This window comes from Narcine bancroftii, chromosome 3 (genome assembly GCF_036971445.1).
Source record: "Narcine bancroftii isolate sNarBan1 chromosome 3, sNarBan1.hap1, whole genome shotgun sequence".
Taxonomy (NCBI): Eukaryota; Metazoa; Chordata; class Chondrichthyes; order Torpediniformes; family Narcinidae; genus Narcine; species Narcine bancroftii.
Genome location: NC_091471.1, coordinates 109,890,770 through 109,909,796, shown reverse-complemented (window position 1 = coordinate 109,909,796; position 19,027 = coordinate 109,890,770). Strand labels below are relative to the sequence as shown.

The following is a 19,027-nucleotide window of genomic DNA, read 5'->3' as shown; positions in this document are numbered from 1 at the left end:
ACTCAATATTAGGCTCTTTCAGGTGGCCAATTGACCTACTTGTTAAGCCACATATTTTGGCAAGGAAGGGAAGGCCACGGGAATGTGCAGGAGGCGCCTGCCAGGCGAGTTTGGTAACCCTCCTCTGAAAGGGATAATCCTCACGGCACAGTTGCCTCCCCAGCCATCTGAATGCAGCCACCTAAAAGCAGCTACATTCAGATGACAATCAACTGCCCAGTGCCTGACAGCTCCTCTCCCAGTCCCCACACTGTCGGGCAGCCAGCGTGGGCTGTCAGCGCGGGGACATTCCCATACTGATCCCGCTGCCCAGCTCTCTCCCCACTCATGAAATCAGTCCCCACACTGTCGGGCAGCCAGCGCGGGCTGTCCCCACACTGTCGTTACTGATTTCGGGAGTGGGAAGAAGGGGAATAGAGCGTCCGGTAGGGGAGAAGGGGGTTGGCCAAAACAATGCCGGTACTCGACTCGAGCGCCTCCTTCTCCCCCAACGGCTGCTCCAGCCACCATACTCACCCACCGGTGCTCCAGCCTCCTCCCCTGCCGGTGCTCCAGCCTCCTCCCCCGCCGGCTGCTCCAGTCCCTGTACTCACCCGCTGGCCACTCCAGCCTCCTCCTCCCCCGCCGGTGCCCCAGCCTCCTCCCCCGCCGGTGCCCCAGCCTCCTCCCCTCCCGGCTGCTCCAGCCCCCATACTCACCCGCCAGCCACTTCAGCCTCCTCCCCCGCTGGCCACTCCAGCCTCTGTACTCACCCACTGATGCTTCAGCCTCCTCCCCCGCCGGCCATTCCAGCTTCCGTACTCACCCATTGGCCGCTCCAGCCTCCTTCTCCCCCACCAGTGCTCCAGCCTCCTCCCCCACCAGCAGCTCCAGCCCCCATACTCACTCACCGGCCGCTCCAGCCTCCTTCTCCCCCACCGGTGCTCCAGCCTCCTCCCCCGCCAGCCACTCAAGCCCCCGTACCCCCGCGCTGGCCACCCCACAATGTGTGGACTGGATTCATGAGGGGGGAGAGAGTAGGGTAGCGGGATCAGTGTGGGGACATCCCGCGCGGGTTGTCCCTGCACTGACAGCCCACCCCGGCCAACTGACAGTGTGGGGACAACCTGCGCCGGCTGCCTGACAGTGTGGGGACAGCCCACGCCAGCCGCCCCACAGTGTGGGAACATCCTGCATGGGACGTCCACGCGCTGATAGCCCGCGCTGGCTGTTCCAACTGACAGCCAGCCATCCTGAATTGACAGCCCAAGGGACAGGAGCCGAAATGCACTCAGATGCACATCCTGCCGCAGCTGTCCTTTCAAGTGGCCAGCACTGCGCTTTCAACACTGCTACCTGAACTGCAATTTAAAGGGACGCTTCTGTGCTCTTCAGGCGCATTCTTAGCCAAGAATGCACCTGAAAAAGCCTATTGGTTACACGGAAGAAGCCAGGAAATGGGAGTAGATGATTGCTTCTCAGATTGGAGGCCTGTGATTAGTGATGTTCCTCAGGGATTGGTGCTGGGACCATTGTTGTTTGTCATCTATATCAATGATCTGGATGATAATAAGGTAAATTGGATCAGCAAGTTTGCAGGTGACACAAAGATTGGAGACATTGTGGACAATGGGGAAGGCCTTCAAAGCTACTAAAGGGATCTGGTCCAGCTGGAAAAATAGGCTGTAAAATGACAGATGGAATTTAATGCAGACAAGTGTGAGCTGTTGCATTTTGGAAGGACAAACCAAGAAAAAACATACATGGTAAATCGTAGGGCACTGAGGAGGGTGGTAGAACAGAGGGATCTGGGAATACAGATACATAATTCCCTGAAAGTGGCATCATAAGAGGATGGAGTTGTAAAGAGAGCTTTTGGCATATAGGCCTTCATAAATCAAAGTATTGAATATAGGAGTTGAGATGTTATGTTAAAGTTGTAAAAGATGTTGTTGAGGCCAAATTTGGAATATTGTGTATATTTTTGGTCACCTAACTACAGGAAAGATATCAATAAGATGGAAAGAGTGAAGAAAAGATGTACATGGATGTTGCCTGGACTTCAGGAATTGAATTATAGGGAAAGGTTAAACAGGTTAGGACTTAATTCAATGGAGCGTCGAAGAATGAGGGGAGATTTGATAGAGGTATACAAAATTTTGAGGGGTATAAATAGGTGAGATGTAAAGGAGAGGACGTGGACTAAGGGTAAAAGGGGAAAAGTTTAGGGAGAACATTTGGAGGAACTTCTCACTGTGGTAGGACTGTGGAATAACCTGCCATCTGAAGTGGTGAATGCAGGCTCAATTTTAACATACAAGAAAAATTTGAACAGGTACATGGACAATGGGGAAGGGGTATAGAGGGCTGTGGTATGGGTGCAGGTCAGTGGAACTAGGCAAAATAATATTTTGACACAGACTAGAAGGGAAAAAGGGCCTGTTTTCTGTACTGTAATGTTCTATCTTTTATGAGAAGAGCTCGATAATGCATCTTGAATAATTATCATAGATATTTCATAAGTAATATTAGAAGTGTTTAACACTCAACGATGCACCAATATTTTTCTACCAACAAACTACCTATGTGTGTACTTTCTAATCAGATGCTTTGTTTTGTTTAGCTGCTGGACAACCCACAACTTTATGACCATGCTGCATGCCAATCAGTAACCGAAAGCCCAACAGAATACAAATGGCCCTGAAGCTCAATGGGATGTTCACAGTTTGCACACAATCGCCGATTTCACTCTCCTTGATGGCTTCCTCACTCAGAGAACCCTCATTTCCCACAACTTTTACCTGCCTTGTTACTTTGGCAACCAACACTTTGTGTCATTTTCATGTTCAGTGAAACTGCTGTTCTTTTGTTCATATAGCCACAATAGGAGCATAATTTGACATATATTTGCTGTTGTAGAAAAGCTTTTAACTGAATTCAACATGTTTTAATTAATATTGTGTGATATATAATTTATTTTATAGCCTCTTCCAGTTATGAAAATGTTAAACATAAAGATGCAGAGGAATAAGTGAATAAAACTCTATTTGTCCTGTGTAGTGGTTAATAACTTTGTCTTCCTTTTCTTGGAACAAATTTGGGCCATCGATGTCATATTTAGGGAATGTAGCGTTTATTCCAAATGAGAGGTTTATAATTACATTGATATTTTAGATTGCTGTGTCCTTCAGGGTCATTTCTTCATAATGTAAGAATATCATGAAGGCCTAGCATGCACAAAAATTGATAAAGAGCAATAACCATGCTTTTCTTTCATCCTAGCTCATCGTAACTTACAGCTGCACAATATTTTATTGCTAAATTTAAAAAACAGAATTGAAAGCTGCTGTGCTTGTCTCAGATGACTAAGATTTATTGTATTCAAATTTGTTTTTTAGCAAAAATATAGTTTGTATTTGAAGCCTTCTTCAAATATGTACTGCTAGTACTTGGTATCAAGCATCAGATCCCTTAGATTGTCAATGCTGGCTTTCTTTCACCTATTCTTCAACTAATTGATCTATTTAGATTTAGATTGATGGATTCCATAAGTCTATGATCATTTGGTGAACAACTGCCAGACTGCAATTCAAATGTAAATCAATAATATATTTTTTAAAAAATCATCACTCCCATGCCTTGAGTGGGGATTTTCCAATAAAATATGGAAGCAGTTCATGATTTCCTGTTAACCCAGCATTTTAATTATTTTGTGCATTTTTCACTGTAAATAGGTATCAAGTATCAAAATTTCAAGTGTTCTGATGAGTACATATAATGCAATAAATCTGAACATGCTCAAATACAGTGGATTGCCATCTGAGTTATGAATTCAGTTTGTACAGCCATTTTAAAAACTAATAAGGTGGGGACATCAATTTGGAAACTAGGCTGAAATCAAGCAGTGTTAAGTTCGAACCTACACACTTAAAAATGGAGTTGTTCCTTTTCAGTAGAAAGGTGTTAGCATCCTGTTAAACTAACAAAAAAGTAAATACAATAATTTTGGTTATTACTGTATTGCACCTTTACTTTGAAGCATTCTACCTAACAAAATATTGAAACTATGAATTTTTTTAATCAATCTTCCTAAACAGGGATTGAATTCAAATTGTTTAAATTATTTATAAATCTATCACAAGCCACTGTTGGAACAATCTGCAATTTAATGAAGAATTAACAAAATACTGTAAACCCATTCATGGGAGAATTTGTTTTTTTTTAACTGAAATATCATTAAATTTCCCACAGGTTTTTTTAAAAATGCCACTTTGGTTGATTTGTAGGCCAAAGAAGCTGGTCAATCGAACAATTACAGCTAACTTGATGCATGTCATAATTTCTTGCTTAGCAGACCAATTGTATCTGAGGCAAATGCTTGCAAGGTGAATCAACCAAGAACTGAAAGCACCTAATTAGCCAATGACATGTGTCTGCCTTGAACAACAGCAATACAATGCCTACCCTGTTTACCAAGTTCTTGGCTCTCCTTCCAGGAGAATAAATAGTAAGGTGTAGCCCATTGTCAGTTAGCAACTTTGTTAAAAGAACACAGCTTAACAAGTGTCTTTGGTTCAGCAGGCAGCAATGATCTTCCTTGCAAGGTTGACATTATTTATTGAAATAGTTTAAGACCATGTTTTGCATGTTGGTGACGATGCGTTATATGATAATTTTGTGTGTTTTATTTTTATTTGCATCCATTGTTTGAATGGTCTGTTGAACTACAAAACTTGTTTCATTCACATTAAAACAGTGCCTTAAGTAAATGTGCAAGCTATTGCATATGGACGATCAATGAAGGTGAAAGTAGAAATGTGTGTGGGTATCTGGCTCAATAAACATTTCTGTCACTTTTAAATGAGTTGAGTCCAACTGATTCTGAGAAGAGGGGGCGTCCAACATGATGCTGAGGCCTACTGGTTCATCAGATGTGACAGTACCCCAAAGATTCCAACCTTCTCCATGATTTCAGCAAATGCTGATGTTTCCCTGGGATCAGGCCATCCATTGTGTAAAATACTTTTAGCATTCAGAAGGTTTTTAAACCCAACTTTTAACATGTACATTTTCACTCTTATGAAATGACCTGTAGAACAAATATTTGAATATGTATTATACCACATTCTGTACCTGTTCCAATAGCCCCTTTTACAATTGTCTGTTTAATATTAAGTACTTTGATTTGAAATTAAATGCAAAGTTACTACTCTTATAAAAGAGGTAGCACTGCAACTCATTGACATGTGTAGAGAATTGTTTAAGATTTATGTAATTCACAATAAAACAACAATCAAAAGCATCTTAATGCTAGTATTTTGGACAAATTATGGCTGGAAAATATGGTCACCAGTATTAGAAGAGTGATGAATTTGTATCACATTCCACTATTTTAAAAGCATTATTAGCTCATTCAAACTAAGTTGTGAAATGTAATAAAGCACATTGGAATTGAAATTAATCCTGTGTTATGTATCCTAACCATGTGATGTAGTGACTGTTGTAGATTGAAGTCCTTCTAAAAACCTTTTATTGACTTTAATGAAATCAAATTTTAGAGTTTAACATACACATATTACCAAATTGGACATTTAACACAAACTTCCCTCTCACTGTGTCATTCACAACTGGTAGTAATTCCTTACCTAATATGTCAAGATAGTGTTCAGATGGTGGCATGGTTAGAGCAGGCCATTACACTACCAGTGAACCAGGTTTGAATCCAGCACTGTCTGTAAGGAGTTTGTACATTCTCCCTATGTCTGTGTGGGTTTCCTCTGGGTACTCCAGTTTCTGGACGGAGATTGTAGGTTAATTGGGGTATTTGGGGGGCACAAGCCCATGGACCGGAAGGACCTGTTGCTATGCTGTCTGGTTACATTTATCATTATTAACAGAGATGAACACCCTAGTTAATCATAGTCCAATGAGTGAGAATTCTATATTTGAATAGTAATCAATAAAGATTTATAATTATTGCTGTGATTGTTCTTTTTCCACTGATACTTGATTATTTATGGTTACATAATTCAGTGTGGTTTCCTTAATGAAGTATCCCATGAAGCTCTGCCAAAATCTATTAACACTTAACTGAGAGCACATATTTCTTAGAGTATGTGGTTGTACTGCATTTCCCCCAGAATGTGCTGGAAAAAATACTATATGGACTTGGACAGATGTATATTTAAGTGACAAATTGTAACTGGGGCTGTTGTTCAAATAAACAAAATTGTCAGACATACACTACAGTATTGAGCTATATGTATAGCTTTTTGCCTCTTGAATGAAAAAATTACTGTGTTCAATTAATGCAATTGGCTTTTATAGTAAATGTACGTTGTTTATAAATAAAACAATTAAAAGTACTGTCATGTAATGTTTAATTTCTCAAAGTTCTATGTTTAGAACTCTTACATGCTCATTTAAAACCTTCAGTTTTATGTCTTCAATCACTCCCTGTTTTGTATTTTAGATTTTGAATCAACATTTAAAATGGAAACTTGGAAAATATCGGATAGTGCTGGTAAATGGTGCTGGGATTTCAATGCATCATTAACCCTCACCCGATCAACCATGTGCAGGCAAAGGAGCACGTTCATACTATTTAATTACCTTAATTTCAGCCATTGCTATGAATTGTCTTGTGCACCATCGGGCACGAGTTTTGTTAGTGGTGAGGGTTAGGATGAGTCTGCCTGCACTACTTTTTTTGTGCTTTAAATTTTATTGAGTTCTTTAAAAATGTTTCCAAAAACCCTTGAGTCAGTGTAAATCATAAGTTACAAAACATAAACTTATCTATAAAATAAAAACATGGCAGCAAAAAATATCAATACAATAACCTTATGGGTCTATTTAGATCTCGAATAACACAAAAAATTCCTAGATATTTGCCCCATTTTTGTGTGTAAAGGTCCAGTTTATCAAACCATATAACATGCGTTCAAACTCTTTGGCCATTTCTTTTTTTTTTAATTTTATTTTGAATTTTACAAAGGAATACAAAAGAAATATAACAAAACATAAATGGAAAAAAAACCCTTATTCCCCTTACCCCCCCCCCCAGATTTCCACCCACTATCCCCCCCCACCCCTTATTATCCCTCCCTCCCCCCGGAGTTTAACATAAAGAAAGAAGGTTATTACAAAATACGAAATGGGTTGAATTATAATGCAAATAAAAATAACAATTACTTAACATTTAGCTTCATACCTTTCAAATATAAAGTCCACATATTTTCAAAAAAAGAATAATTATTCCTCAAATTATATGTAATTTTCTCCAAATACAAACATGATTGAATTTCATTAGGCTACCTATACTTAGGTCTACATCATTTTTCCAAGTTACCGCTATACATTTCCTAGCTACTGCCAAACTTAAACGAATAAGCACAACCCAAAATTTATCTAAACTTGTTGTTAATGGATTCTTAGATCCAAATAGGCACAACTATGGATCCACAAACAAATCTATTTGAAATAAATCTGGCAAAAATTTAATAAACTTTTCCCAAAAAGGTTTAACTTTTGACCATTCCCACACAGAATGTATAGACGTACCTACCTGATCTCCACATCTAAAACAAATCATATTCCCTAAAACCATACCTCTTTAACTTTTCAGGAGTTAAATATAACTGATGTAAAAAGTTATAATTAACTAAACTATAACATACGTTAACTAATTTTGTTACACTATGTAGGCATAAATCAGACCATACTTCATCAGGGATAACCATAGCTAACTCCTGTTCCCATTTATCTCTTACTCTCAACATTCCAGACTTCTTCATTTTTGATTGTAATAACAAATACATCTCTGAAACAAACCCTTTCTTTTCCTTGTCCATAAGCAAAATTTCAAACTTCGATTGCCTTGGTAATATCAAGTTTCGACCAAACTTATTAATTTTTTAAATCCTGTATTTAATAATAAGCAAATAACATGTTTCGTAATATTCCAAATTTCTCCCTAAGTGTGTCAAATGAAAGAAATAAACCTGCCTCAAAACAATCTTCAATTAATACCAAACCTTTTAAGTCCTACTCCTTCTAATAAGGGTTGTGCATTGAGAAGGGAATCAATTGATTTTGATATAGCGGAGTTTTAATTGAACATATTTCTTTCGAACCTATAGACTGATTCCACTTGTTCCATATTTTAAATAAATGAATTAAGACTGGTACTTTATATGTTTGCAAAAGCAATAAATTCCACTTATATATAAAATTATTTAATGACTTTTCATGTATCTGATCCATCTCCACGTATGCCTACATGGGTGGTTGGTCAATATCAAGGAATCTACTAATAAACTTCAATTGTGCTGCATGATAATAATTTTGAAAATGTGGTAATTGAAGACCTCCCAAGTCATATGACCATGTCAACTTTTGCATCGAGACTCTTGATAATTTACCTTTCCATAAAAAAAAATGTACTGCCTTATTCAATTCTTTAAAAAAATTCCCCAGTACCAAACATGGAATTGATTGAAACAAATACTGAATACATGGGTAGATATTCATTTTAACACAGTTTATTCAGCCAGTTAACGTCAATGGTAAATCTTTCCATCGATTCAAATCAAATTTAATCCTATTTAATAAAGATAAATAATTTAAACTATACAAATTATTAAATTCCTTATCAATAAGTACCCTTAAATACTTAATCTTCTCAGACCATTTAAAATTAGTAATTTGCCTGAATAATCTTCTTCGGATATTGGAAATATCTCAATTTTCTCCCAATTTACATTATATCCTAACATTGACCCATAATATTCCAATCATTCTTGTAAAGGTCGTAATGAACTCTTCAGTTTAGATAAATATATCAAGACATCATCTGCAATTAAGTTAATTTTATACTCATGTTGTCCAATTGTAATGCCTTGAATTGTCATATTCTGTCTAATCGCTTGAGCTAAAGGTTCTATTACTAATTACAAGGCTGGTGACAATGGACAACCCTGTCTAGTTGATCTACACAAATTAAATGCTTGAGAAATCTGACCATTTGTCACCGCCTGTGCAGAATGATTCTTATATAATGCCTTAATCCAACCTATAAAAAATTGCCCAAACTTATATCGTTGTTACACTTTAGATAAAAATTTCCACTCTTCATGATCAAAAGCTTTCTCAGCATCCAGTGCTAATTTGCCATCTGGATGCATTAATTATTGTAATTAATTTAGTAATATTATCAACTGAATATCTATTTTTAATAAACCCTGTTTGGTTTCCACGTACTAATTTTGGTAAACAATTAGCTAATCTGTTAGCCAAAACCTTTGCTACAATCTTATAATCTACATTAAGTAAAGATATAGGCCTATAAGAACCAATTTTAAATAGATCTCTATCTTTCTTTGGTATAACCATTATCAATGCTCTCGAGAATGATTCAAGAAATAGTCCAGTATCTGTGGCCTGCCTCAAAACATCCATGTATACTGGAAACAACGAATCATGAAATTCCTTATAAAATTCCATCATAAATCCATCTTCACCAGTTGATTTACTCATACGCATTGCTTGCAATGCCTCTTTCAATTCAAACTCTGTGAATGAATTATCTAACAATCTTACATCTTGCTCTTCAAACACAGCCAAATTCAAACTAGACAAATAAGTATATATAATTCCTGATAGAAAGTACGAAACTCCTCATTTATCTCCTGTGGTTCATAAGTAATACCTGAATTTCCACGTACTGCATAAATTATTCTGGAAGTTTGTTCCATTTTCAACTGCCACACTAGTACTTTATGTGCTCTTTCCCCTAACTCATAATACCACTGCTTTGATCTCAAAATCAATTTTTCATAATTATAAGTTCATTTCATATTATAACAAAGTTTTAGATTAGCTAACTGTATCTTATTATCTTTCATTGCACTCTGTTGAAATTTTTTTCTCTAACTCTTCAATCTCTTTCTCTAACTCAAGAAGTTCCTTATTATATTTCTTTTTCACTTTAGCCATATAACTAATAACCTGACCTCTCAAATACACTTTCAAAGCTTCTCACAATGTAAATTTACTCTGCACTGATCCCTCATTTATTTTCAAAAAAAAGTTTTATCTGGTCCTTTAAAAACATAACAAATTCAGGTCATCTAAGTAACATTTTATTTAACCTCCAATGGTAATTTCTCTCAGCCTTTACAGCAATCTCACGGGATATCAACAATAATGAATGGTCCGACAATATTCTACTTTTATATTCTGCCAGATCTACTCTTCCCTGTAGATGAGCCGACACTAAAATATCTATTTTAGAAAATGAATTATGTCGGGCAGAATAATATGAGTAATCTTTCTCATTCGGATGAATACGTCACCAAATGTCCACCAAATTCAAGTCTCCCATTACTTCTCCCAATCTTTTAGCCATTTGTGTTTTCTTGACAATTTTTGGAGATTTATCCAATAATGGATCCAGGCAGAAGTTAAAATCCCCACCTACCATTATATTGTCATTTGACTGACTCAAATTCAAAAATGCATCAGTTACAAATTGTACGTCATCCTCATTCGGAGCGTATAAATACAATAAAGTCCATGTTTCAGAAAAAAATTTATAATCCACCTTCAAAGCTCTTCCAGCACTTTCAAAAACAGAGTCCAACATAAAAGGTATTCTCTTATGTATTAAATTCACCACTCCTCTCGCTTTTGAATTAAAAGATGATGCCAATACATGTCCGACCAAATCCCTCTTCAATTTCAAATGTTCTTTTTTGGTCAAATACATCTCTTGCAAGAAGGCAATATCCACTTTCATCTTCTTGATATAATCCAAAATTTGCTTCCTCTTTATTGGATGATTCATCCCTTTAACATTAAAAGTCGCACAATTCAATTTACTCATTTTATCTTAAAAAAAACTTTTAACAACCAACCTACCAACAAACTTAGGCTCTGGTTAAAAAAATATATAATTTTTTTTAAATTAAAAAAACAACCCCCCTCTCCCTTTAAATCCCTCTTTAAAAAAAACCCTCCCTTCCCTCGAAGAGAAAAAATTTAAAAAAAAAGAAAAGAAAAAAACAAAGTAATACTCCCCCCTCTATAAACTGGGTTTGGTAAAAACCACTAGTGGCAGATGACTTCGGAAGTTATGGTGCCATCCACTCCCCTCCCCCCCCCCCGTTGAATTTCATACATCTCAAAATTTTGTTTAAATATCAATCTAATTCAATCCACCACCCCCACAACTCCACCAACTGCTTTCTGAACATTAACAACAGCAGCAGATGGATCATCCTCAATTTTCCGATTCACAGCATCATTATGCTTCGGAAATCCATTAGGCTTGGATTTCTGTAATTCAGAACTCTTGAGGTTTATTAGGCAAAGAATTGGCAAACGACAAAGCATCAGTTTCATCATCAAAGAATTCAACTTGTGAATCCCATAAAAAAAACCTTCAATACAGCAGAGTATCTAAAAGCAAACTGATAATCCTTTTTCCACAGCACTGCTTTCGCCGGATTAAATTCTTTCCAACGGCACATCACATCTTGATTTAAATCTGGATTTAAAAAAACTGTGTCCCTGAACCAACATAGGACCTTGATTCTGCCAGGCTTTCTGAATTGCCAGTCGCAAAATTAATTCACGTTCTTGAAATCTTAAACAACAAACAAGAACCGTGGAGGTTGATCAAGAAAGAGTTTTCTTCGCAATGCTCTATGTGCTCTATCCAATTCCAACCCCTCAGGAAAGGCATCCTCTCCTAACATTTCAGGTATCCATCTCTGAAAAAACTTCACCGGATCTGAACCTTCAATATCCTCTGGCAAACCTACGATTTTAACATTATTACGTCTACACTGATTTTCAAATGAATCAATCTTCTGCATAAACTTGCACTTCTGCACCTTCCAATCTGTTAAACAATGTTCCAAATAGTCTATCCACTCCACATATTGATCAACAGTATCAGTACAGTCATGAAACACTCGTTTGATATCCTTAAATTCCACCTGAACCACATTCACTTCTCTTAAACATTTAACCACATCTTGCTTAATCGATGCCACTTCACCTTTTAATTCTGCAAATTGGAACTTATTTTCTTGAAAACCTTGAGAAACCTGAAGAGCCATATTATCCATTCTTCACATAAAATCTTCTGAAACAGAAATTGTAGTGTCTTCTTCCACCTGCACTGTTTTAAAAGTCTGTAACATTGGAGACTTACTTCTAGAGATTTTAGAAACTTTCTGAAGCATTTGAGGCCTACCTTTAATGAATCTAGCAGCCTTCAGTATTAAGTTGAAGTCTTCATCAAGGTATTCTGCCAGATCTATTCTTCTCTGTAGATGAGCCGACACTAAAAAGAAATCTATTCTAGAAAATGAATTATGTCGGGTAGTATACGTAGATGTCATTGCCGCCACCACCACCACTGCCTGGGCCTCCCAACCCCGGGTCAGCATACCTTCCCCCACACGTCCAACTCATTTGGGCCACTTGGGGAGGCCTGACCCTTTTGTTGGGGCCCACTCCAACTGGGAAGAGATGAAACTCCACGTCTGCACCCTACACCACTTTGGCCATTTCTGAGCCCCACTCCTGAAATGATGGTCCCCCAAATTCTTCCAACCTCTTAAGTATAATTTGTCTTTCTACCATTATAGTTGTCTGAATCCAATTTTGAGAGTATTTATCCCCCAATAACCCAAGTGTGTCTCTCAAGACAAAACGTCTGGGGTAAAAGAATTTGTATACCTGAAACTTCACCAATATACTTATGTATCATAATCCAAAATTCTTGAATTCTGGGACAAGAGCAAAGCTCATGTACTAAGTCTTCTTTATCCACCTCACAGTGCCAGCATTCAGGGGTATTTTTCAATCCTAATCTATATAACCTTGCTGGAGTCCGATAAAAGCGGTGCAGAATCTTAAACTGAATTAGTGGACTCTCTGGTCTCTTGGCATTATATTGATATTGTTATAAATGTTGTCCTATTCTTCTGTCTCAAAAACTACACTCAGCTCTATTTCCCATGCTCTTGTGAGACCCAACAAAAGTTTATCCCCTGGGATTTATGTTAAGGCCGAATAATAAAATGAGGCTTTGTGACCTTTACCATATTCAGCCAGTCCAGTAGACAGTTTTATAGCAACTTGTGGGAGTTGCGTGTAGCACGACATAGTTGAAAATATCTCCAAAATTATGACCTAGAGATATATTGTTGGATTAGTTAATTAAAAGATTTTAAACTGTCACCATTATAAAGGTCTCCCAATTTAATTATAGCTTTTCCTTGCCATTCCCTCCAGAAAAAGGGGAACTTATCAATACACAACTTTGGATTAATCAAAATATAAATTAAAGTTAAATAACCTGGTTAATTCATTCCCTAATAAATGCATATGTGATATAATTGGGTGTGATCTTGCCTCAGGAGGTAACTTGATAGACAAATATTGCAATGGAGGGATAGGCCTGCTTGCATGGCCAAAACATCCTGCATTGAAGAGGCATTGGAGCTGCAGCAAATGATGGAATTATGTAATTGTACAATGCAGAGGGAGAGACTGGGTTCCATTCTCCATTATTTGTACCAATGATCCATTTGCAAACTTATCCCAACCACGGTTTCCATACAATGTCATCTATGCAACTACAAGGCCATTTCATTCAAACATTCCAAAACTCATGAGCATACTTGTCCCTTCCTGCAATTACAGGAGAAGACAGCACAAAAATCATTCCAGCAAACCAGCGGGGGCAGGCACAACTGCATCTCCTTACCTGCAGCACTCACCATTATTAGAATGGCATTGACAAAGTCCAGAACTAGAGGCTGAATTGTTGAAAGTGGGCATAAGCTCATACCTCATTCACATGTTCTTGCTCCTCTTGCCCTTCAGCCCACGGTCTACAAGCTGCAGGTGGTGTAAGCATGTATCTTATGCCTCAACTCACCACAGTTCCAACTTTGTGCCTTTCTTCCTTCAGATTGCCAAGAATTGTAAATTGGCCTGACTGGGCTAAAGCAATCACATTGTGCTGAAGTTGACACTCAGAGCCACCAGTTTGGATACAGGAGCATTGCATTCTAGTGATGCTCAAATTATGGCTCTTTGGTGTGCAGTTTGTAGCCCTTCAATATCTCCCATATCTGTTCAGAATATGACATTTTATTTTTTTACATGTAGTTTTATGCATTCCCACTATGTAACAGTAGGACATCAGCTCAAACCAATTATAATTTTATGTTTTTAAATATTAATATTTTCATTGCATGTGTTTGGCGGGGTGATAGATGGACATACAGGAGGTATACAGGTCTTGGTGATTTTGAATGTGGCTCCAGGGTGGCATAACTGAGCACCACTGCTGCAGAAATTATCTTAGCAGTGGCCTCAGCACATGAAGCAACATGAACCACCTGCAACCAGAGTGACAAACATTTAGCTTTCTGGGAAATGAGATCACACAGACAAGAAGACTCATATGGAGAAGAAGAAAAGCTAATGTCCCTGCAGGATGAAATAAATGATTCAATGGCAGACTGGCCAGGAAGCCAGTGCAGAGGAAATGGGACAATGACAGACTAGCCAGGAAGCCAGTGCAGAGGAAATGGGACAATGACAGACTAGCCAGGAAGCCAGTGCAGAGGAAATGGTTCAATGGCAGACTAGCCAGGAAGCCAGTGCAGAGGAAATGGGACAATGACAGACTAGCCAGGAAGCCAGTGCAGAGGAAATGGGACAATGGCAGACTAGCCAGGAAGCCAGTGCAGAGGAAATGGTTCAATGGCAGACTAGCCAGGAAGCCAGTGCAGAGGAAATGGTTCAATGGCAGACTAGCCAGGAAGCCGGTGCAGAGGAAATGGGACAATGGCAGACTAGCCAGGAAGCCAGTGCAGAGGAAATGATTCAATGGCAGACTGGCCAGGAAGCCAATGCAGAGAAAATGGGACAATGGCAGACTAGCCAGGAAGCCAATGCAGAGGAAATGGGACAATGGCAGACTAACTTGGAAGCCAGTGCTGAGGAAATGATTCAATGGCAGACTAGACAGGAAGCCAGTGCAGAGGGAATGGTTCAATGGCAGACTAGCCAGGAAGCCAGTGCAGAGGAAATGGTTCAATGGCAGACTAGCCAGGAAGCCAGTGCAGAGGAAATGGTTCAATGGCAGACTAGCCAGGAAGCCAGTGCAGAGGAAATGGGACAATGGCAGACTAGCCAGGAAGCCAGTGCAGAGGAAATGATTCAATGGCAGACTGGCCAGGAAGCCAGTGCAGAGGAAATGGGACAATGGCAGACTAACTCGGAAGCCAGTGCTGAGGAAATGGTTCAATGGCAGTCTAGCCAGGAAGCCAATGCAGAGAAAATGGGACAACGGCAGACTAGCCAGGAAGCCAGTGCAGAGGAAATGGGACAATGGCAGACTAACTCGGAAGCCAGGGCTGAGGAAATGGTTCAATGGCAGTATAGCCAGGAAGTAATTCCATTCATCGTGATGGCTATTTTTTTCAGATTCCATTGCAAAACTAGTGGAAGCCATTAGGTGTCTCTGCTGGAAGTTTAGGTGTCTGGCATCTGGGTGTGGCTATGAGAAGCTTCCAGAGTCTCTCTCCAATCCACTACATTGTTATTCAATATGCAAGCAGGATGGCTGAGGCGCCACACAGGAGAAGTAATAGTGACTTACAGTCTCCCTCTTTCATCTCCTCTACTAATGGCTAAGCAGGTCAATTTCAGTATCATAGGGCTTGCTTTCTTCCATTACGTGCTATAGCTTCTTGTAGGTTCTCCCATCTGCTGCAGCCACAATGCACATTCCAGTTTAGACATAAAGGCTGACTTAAAGTGCAATTAATCACTCAAAACAGTGAATAATCCTGCTGAGTCATGGAGCCTTTCTACAGTTAGGACTGACTGCACTCTACAATAATATAAGCTAGCTGATAGCTGAAGGTTACATTCTGTGAATGAATATTACCAATTACTTTAACTCTGTGTCCCTTGTTTTTTTTGACCCCTCTGCTAAGGAAAATAGGTCTTTCCTATGTATGATTTTACCCATCTTGCGTATCTCTGCTCAGTCTCACCATGCTCTAGTGTATCCAATCTTTCTTCATAGATACAATTGTTCAGTCCAGACAGCATCACCATAAAACTCCTTTTCCTTCTCTAATGCAATATCATAATTCCCCTGATGTGGTAATAGAGCCATGTGTAGTGATCTAACTCAAGTTGAATAAACTTTAAGCACAAGATCCCAATTCTAATACTCTATGCCTCAACTAAACTGTCTATATGCACTTTCAATGACCTTATTGACCTCTCCTGCTACTTCTGAGGGTCCATGAACTTTCACTTCAAGTCTCTAATCCTCCATCCCTGTCAGTATCCTCCAATTCACTGTATATTTTCTTTGTTTGTTTCACCTCCCCAAAAAGTATTACCTCATACCTCTCTGGAACAAATAGAATTTGCCATTTTCAGTCTAACTAACCAATTACTCAGGTCATGGATTTCTTCCAGCATTTACAACTCTTCTCATCACTCGGAAACACACTGCAAAGTTTAGCATACTCTGCACATTTGAACTTGAATCACTCATTAAATAATATAGAGAGGAAAAGAGTGAGTTCTGAGCTCTGTGGAGGCCATTATAGCAGCCTTCCTGTCACAAAACCACTTGTCAAACATTATTCTTTCCTTCCTGCTGCTGAATCAAATGTGGTTTCAATTTTTCATTCTCCCTTCAGTCTCAAGGGTTTTTATTTATTTGACAAGGCTTGCCCAGTGGGACTTTGTCAGAAACCATGCTACAGTCAATATAGGTGACATCAAAAACTCAACCCTTATAGATCCTCCTTGCTACCTCCACAAATTTAAATTTAATTTGAAGTCCCCTCCTCAAAAAGTTAAATCAAGATAGCCTGGATTTTGAAATACTGCTGTCAGGTTGCTTCAAATGGATCAAGAAGGAGAAATAAGCATATTAATGTGAACCTGTAAAACCTTGTTCAAAGCAAAAAAAAGAACCAATTTTTTAAAAAAAAATCAGTAACACGAGTTGATTTCTGAGATCTTCTGCTTTAACTGTTTTTCATTCATTTCTCAGCATTTGGTGCTAAGACCAGCATTCAAAGTCCATTCTGAAATATTCTTTAAATGGTAATGAAGAGCTGCTTTCCTGAACCATTTCAGTCCTTACATGACTACTGAAATGCTTTTGGGTCATGAATTCCAGGATTTAGACAGTGACAAAAAGGAATGGTGATATATTTCCATGTCAGCATAGGGCATAACTTTGAGGACAACTTGCAACATTTGAAACACTATTATCTAGATCACACATGTCAAACTCTGGCCCGCGGGCCAGATATAATTATATTTGGCCCGCAAGATCATTTAAAAAATGTATTAGAGGTGGCCCGCCCTGCAGCGAGAGCCGATGCTGTTTTTTGGTAATGTCACCCCCACCATCCTCCCCCTTCACTGCACATCTTTCCCCACCCCCTAACTATCCTCTCCCCCCTAAAACCACCCCCCTTAAAAGATGGCCAGAATATTCTCAAAAAGGAATCCAGAATGGTAAAGTTCCACAAACCTTCTGCTGGGAATCCTAACAACACCCGGGCATCAGATCCACAGGACGCGGAGGGAGCAAGAGTGTTGCAGGTTGACCGTGCAAACTTTGAGAACGGGGGAAAACAAAATTGTAACACGAGAAGTCTGTCGATGTCATCAGCCGACAAGCCAGTTGGAAGGCTCCCCGCACAACCAGTCACTTTTCCCACCTGTCGAGTGGTGCGGCGGATTGGCGAGCGCCTGTGATTTCCTGTCGGCGCGACGGACATGGCAGGCTGCGCACGGCCCCCGGGCAGCGCGAGCCCCACGCGACTGGCATCGGATGGCCCTTCCACAGCGCGAACGCACTTCTCCCGGTCGCCACGGCCTTCAGCACTTGCACCCGCGCGGACCCCAGGGACGACTGGTTCGGCCCTGCATGTGAAGAGAGAGATGGTGGCTGTCCGCAAAGGCTGATCGGCAGCGTGCTGGGCCTGAGTGGGTGGGTAAGCAGGGGTGGGCAGAGGGTGTAGGTGAGGAGTAATGGGCAGGGGAAGTTATGGTGGTGCGAGGGGCAGTTAGAGGGAGGGATGAGTAGAAGGAGAGGTGGATAGGGAAGAGGTAAAAGAGGAGGGGCAGGGCGAGTAGGGGAGGGGTGATTAGAGGGTGAGAGACGGGTAGAGGGAGGAACAGGTTGAGGGGAGAGGCAGTAGAGGGGCGTGTATAGGAAGGGGTGGGTAGAGGCAGAGCGAGTGGAGTGAGGGGTGAGTAGAGGTTGGGTAAAGGACTGGTCAGGTAGAGGGATGGCGGGTCGAGGGTGAATAGAGGCCTAGAGCCTGAGGAGTGAGCAGGAAATGCTGAGTCCTGATGCAGGCCAAAATGGACACAGCCTGTGAATGCTGACTACATCTCCACAGGGACCAAATAGGTTTCCCTCAGGTCAAGCAAAGGGTGAACTTGAGCTACTTACTCCTGACCTGTAACATTATCCTCCTAAAGTTATATCCTAAAGTTTAACATTACATATGTTGAAAGAAGAGAAAACATGCAGATGTTGTTGAAAATTTTCAATAAATATTTAGTTCGGCCCTCGACTTAGTCCAAGTTTTTAATTTTGGCCCTCCGTGAATTTGAGTTTGAGACCCCTGATCTAGATGTAAGTGGTCATGGGTGCTGTTACACAAGGACAGCCTGAGTAAGAGCAATACATTTTGTTGATTGTATAATATGAAACCATTATAGGCTAGTGAATTTTTTTTTAATTTAGGAATACAGCATGGTAACAGGCCAGTTCAGCCCGCAAGTTCATGCCACCCAATTTACACCAAATTAACCTACACGCCAAGTACGTATTGAATGGTGGAAGGAAACTAAAGCCCCTGGGGAAAATACAGAGAATGTAAAAACTCCTTACAGACAGCATGGGATTCAAACCCCGATCCCAATTGCTGGTGCTGTAGCAGCATTGTGCTAACTGCTACGTTAA

The 19,027-nt window shown here is 39.8% G+C and overlaps 1 protein-coding gene across 2 annotated transcripts in view; it reads left to right on the top strand.

The window, feature by feature from the left end:
- Positions 1-6,344, top strand: part of limch1b (LIM and calponin homology domains 1b) — a 415,809-nt gene extending 409,465 nt beyond the window's left edge. For both annotated transcript variants that reach the window (XM_069924806.1, XM_069924805.1), the window contains one exon: positions 2,603-6,344. In XM_069924806.1, coding sequence (XP_069780907.1) covers positions 2,603-2,628 — 26 coding nt within the window. In that variant the 3' untranslated portion in view covers positions 2,629-6,344. The remainder of the gene's footprint in view (positions 1-2,602) is intronic.
- The last annotated feature ends 12,683 nt before the right edge of the window (positions 6,345-19,027 follow it).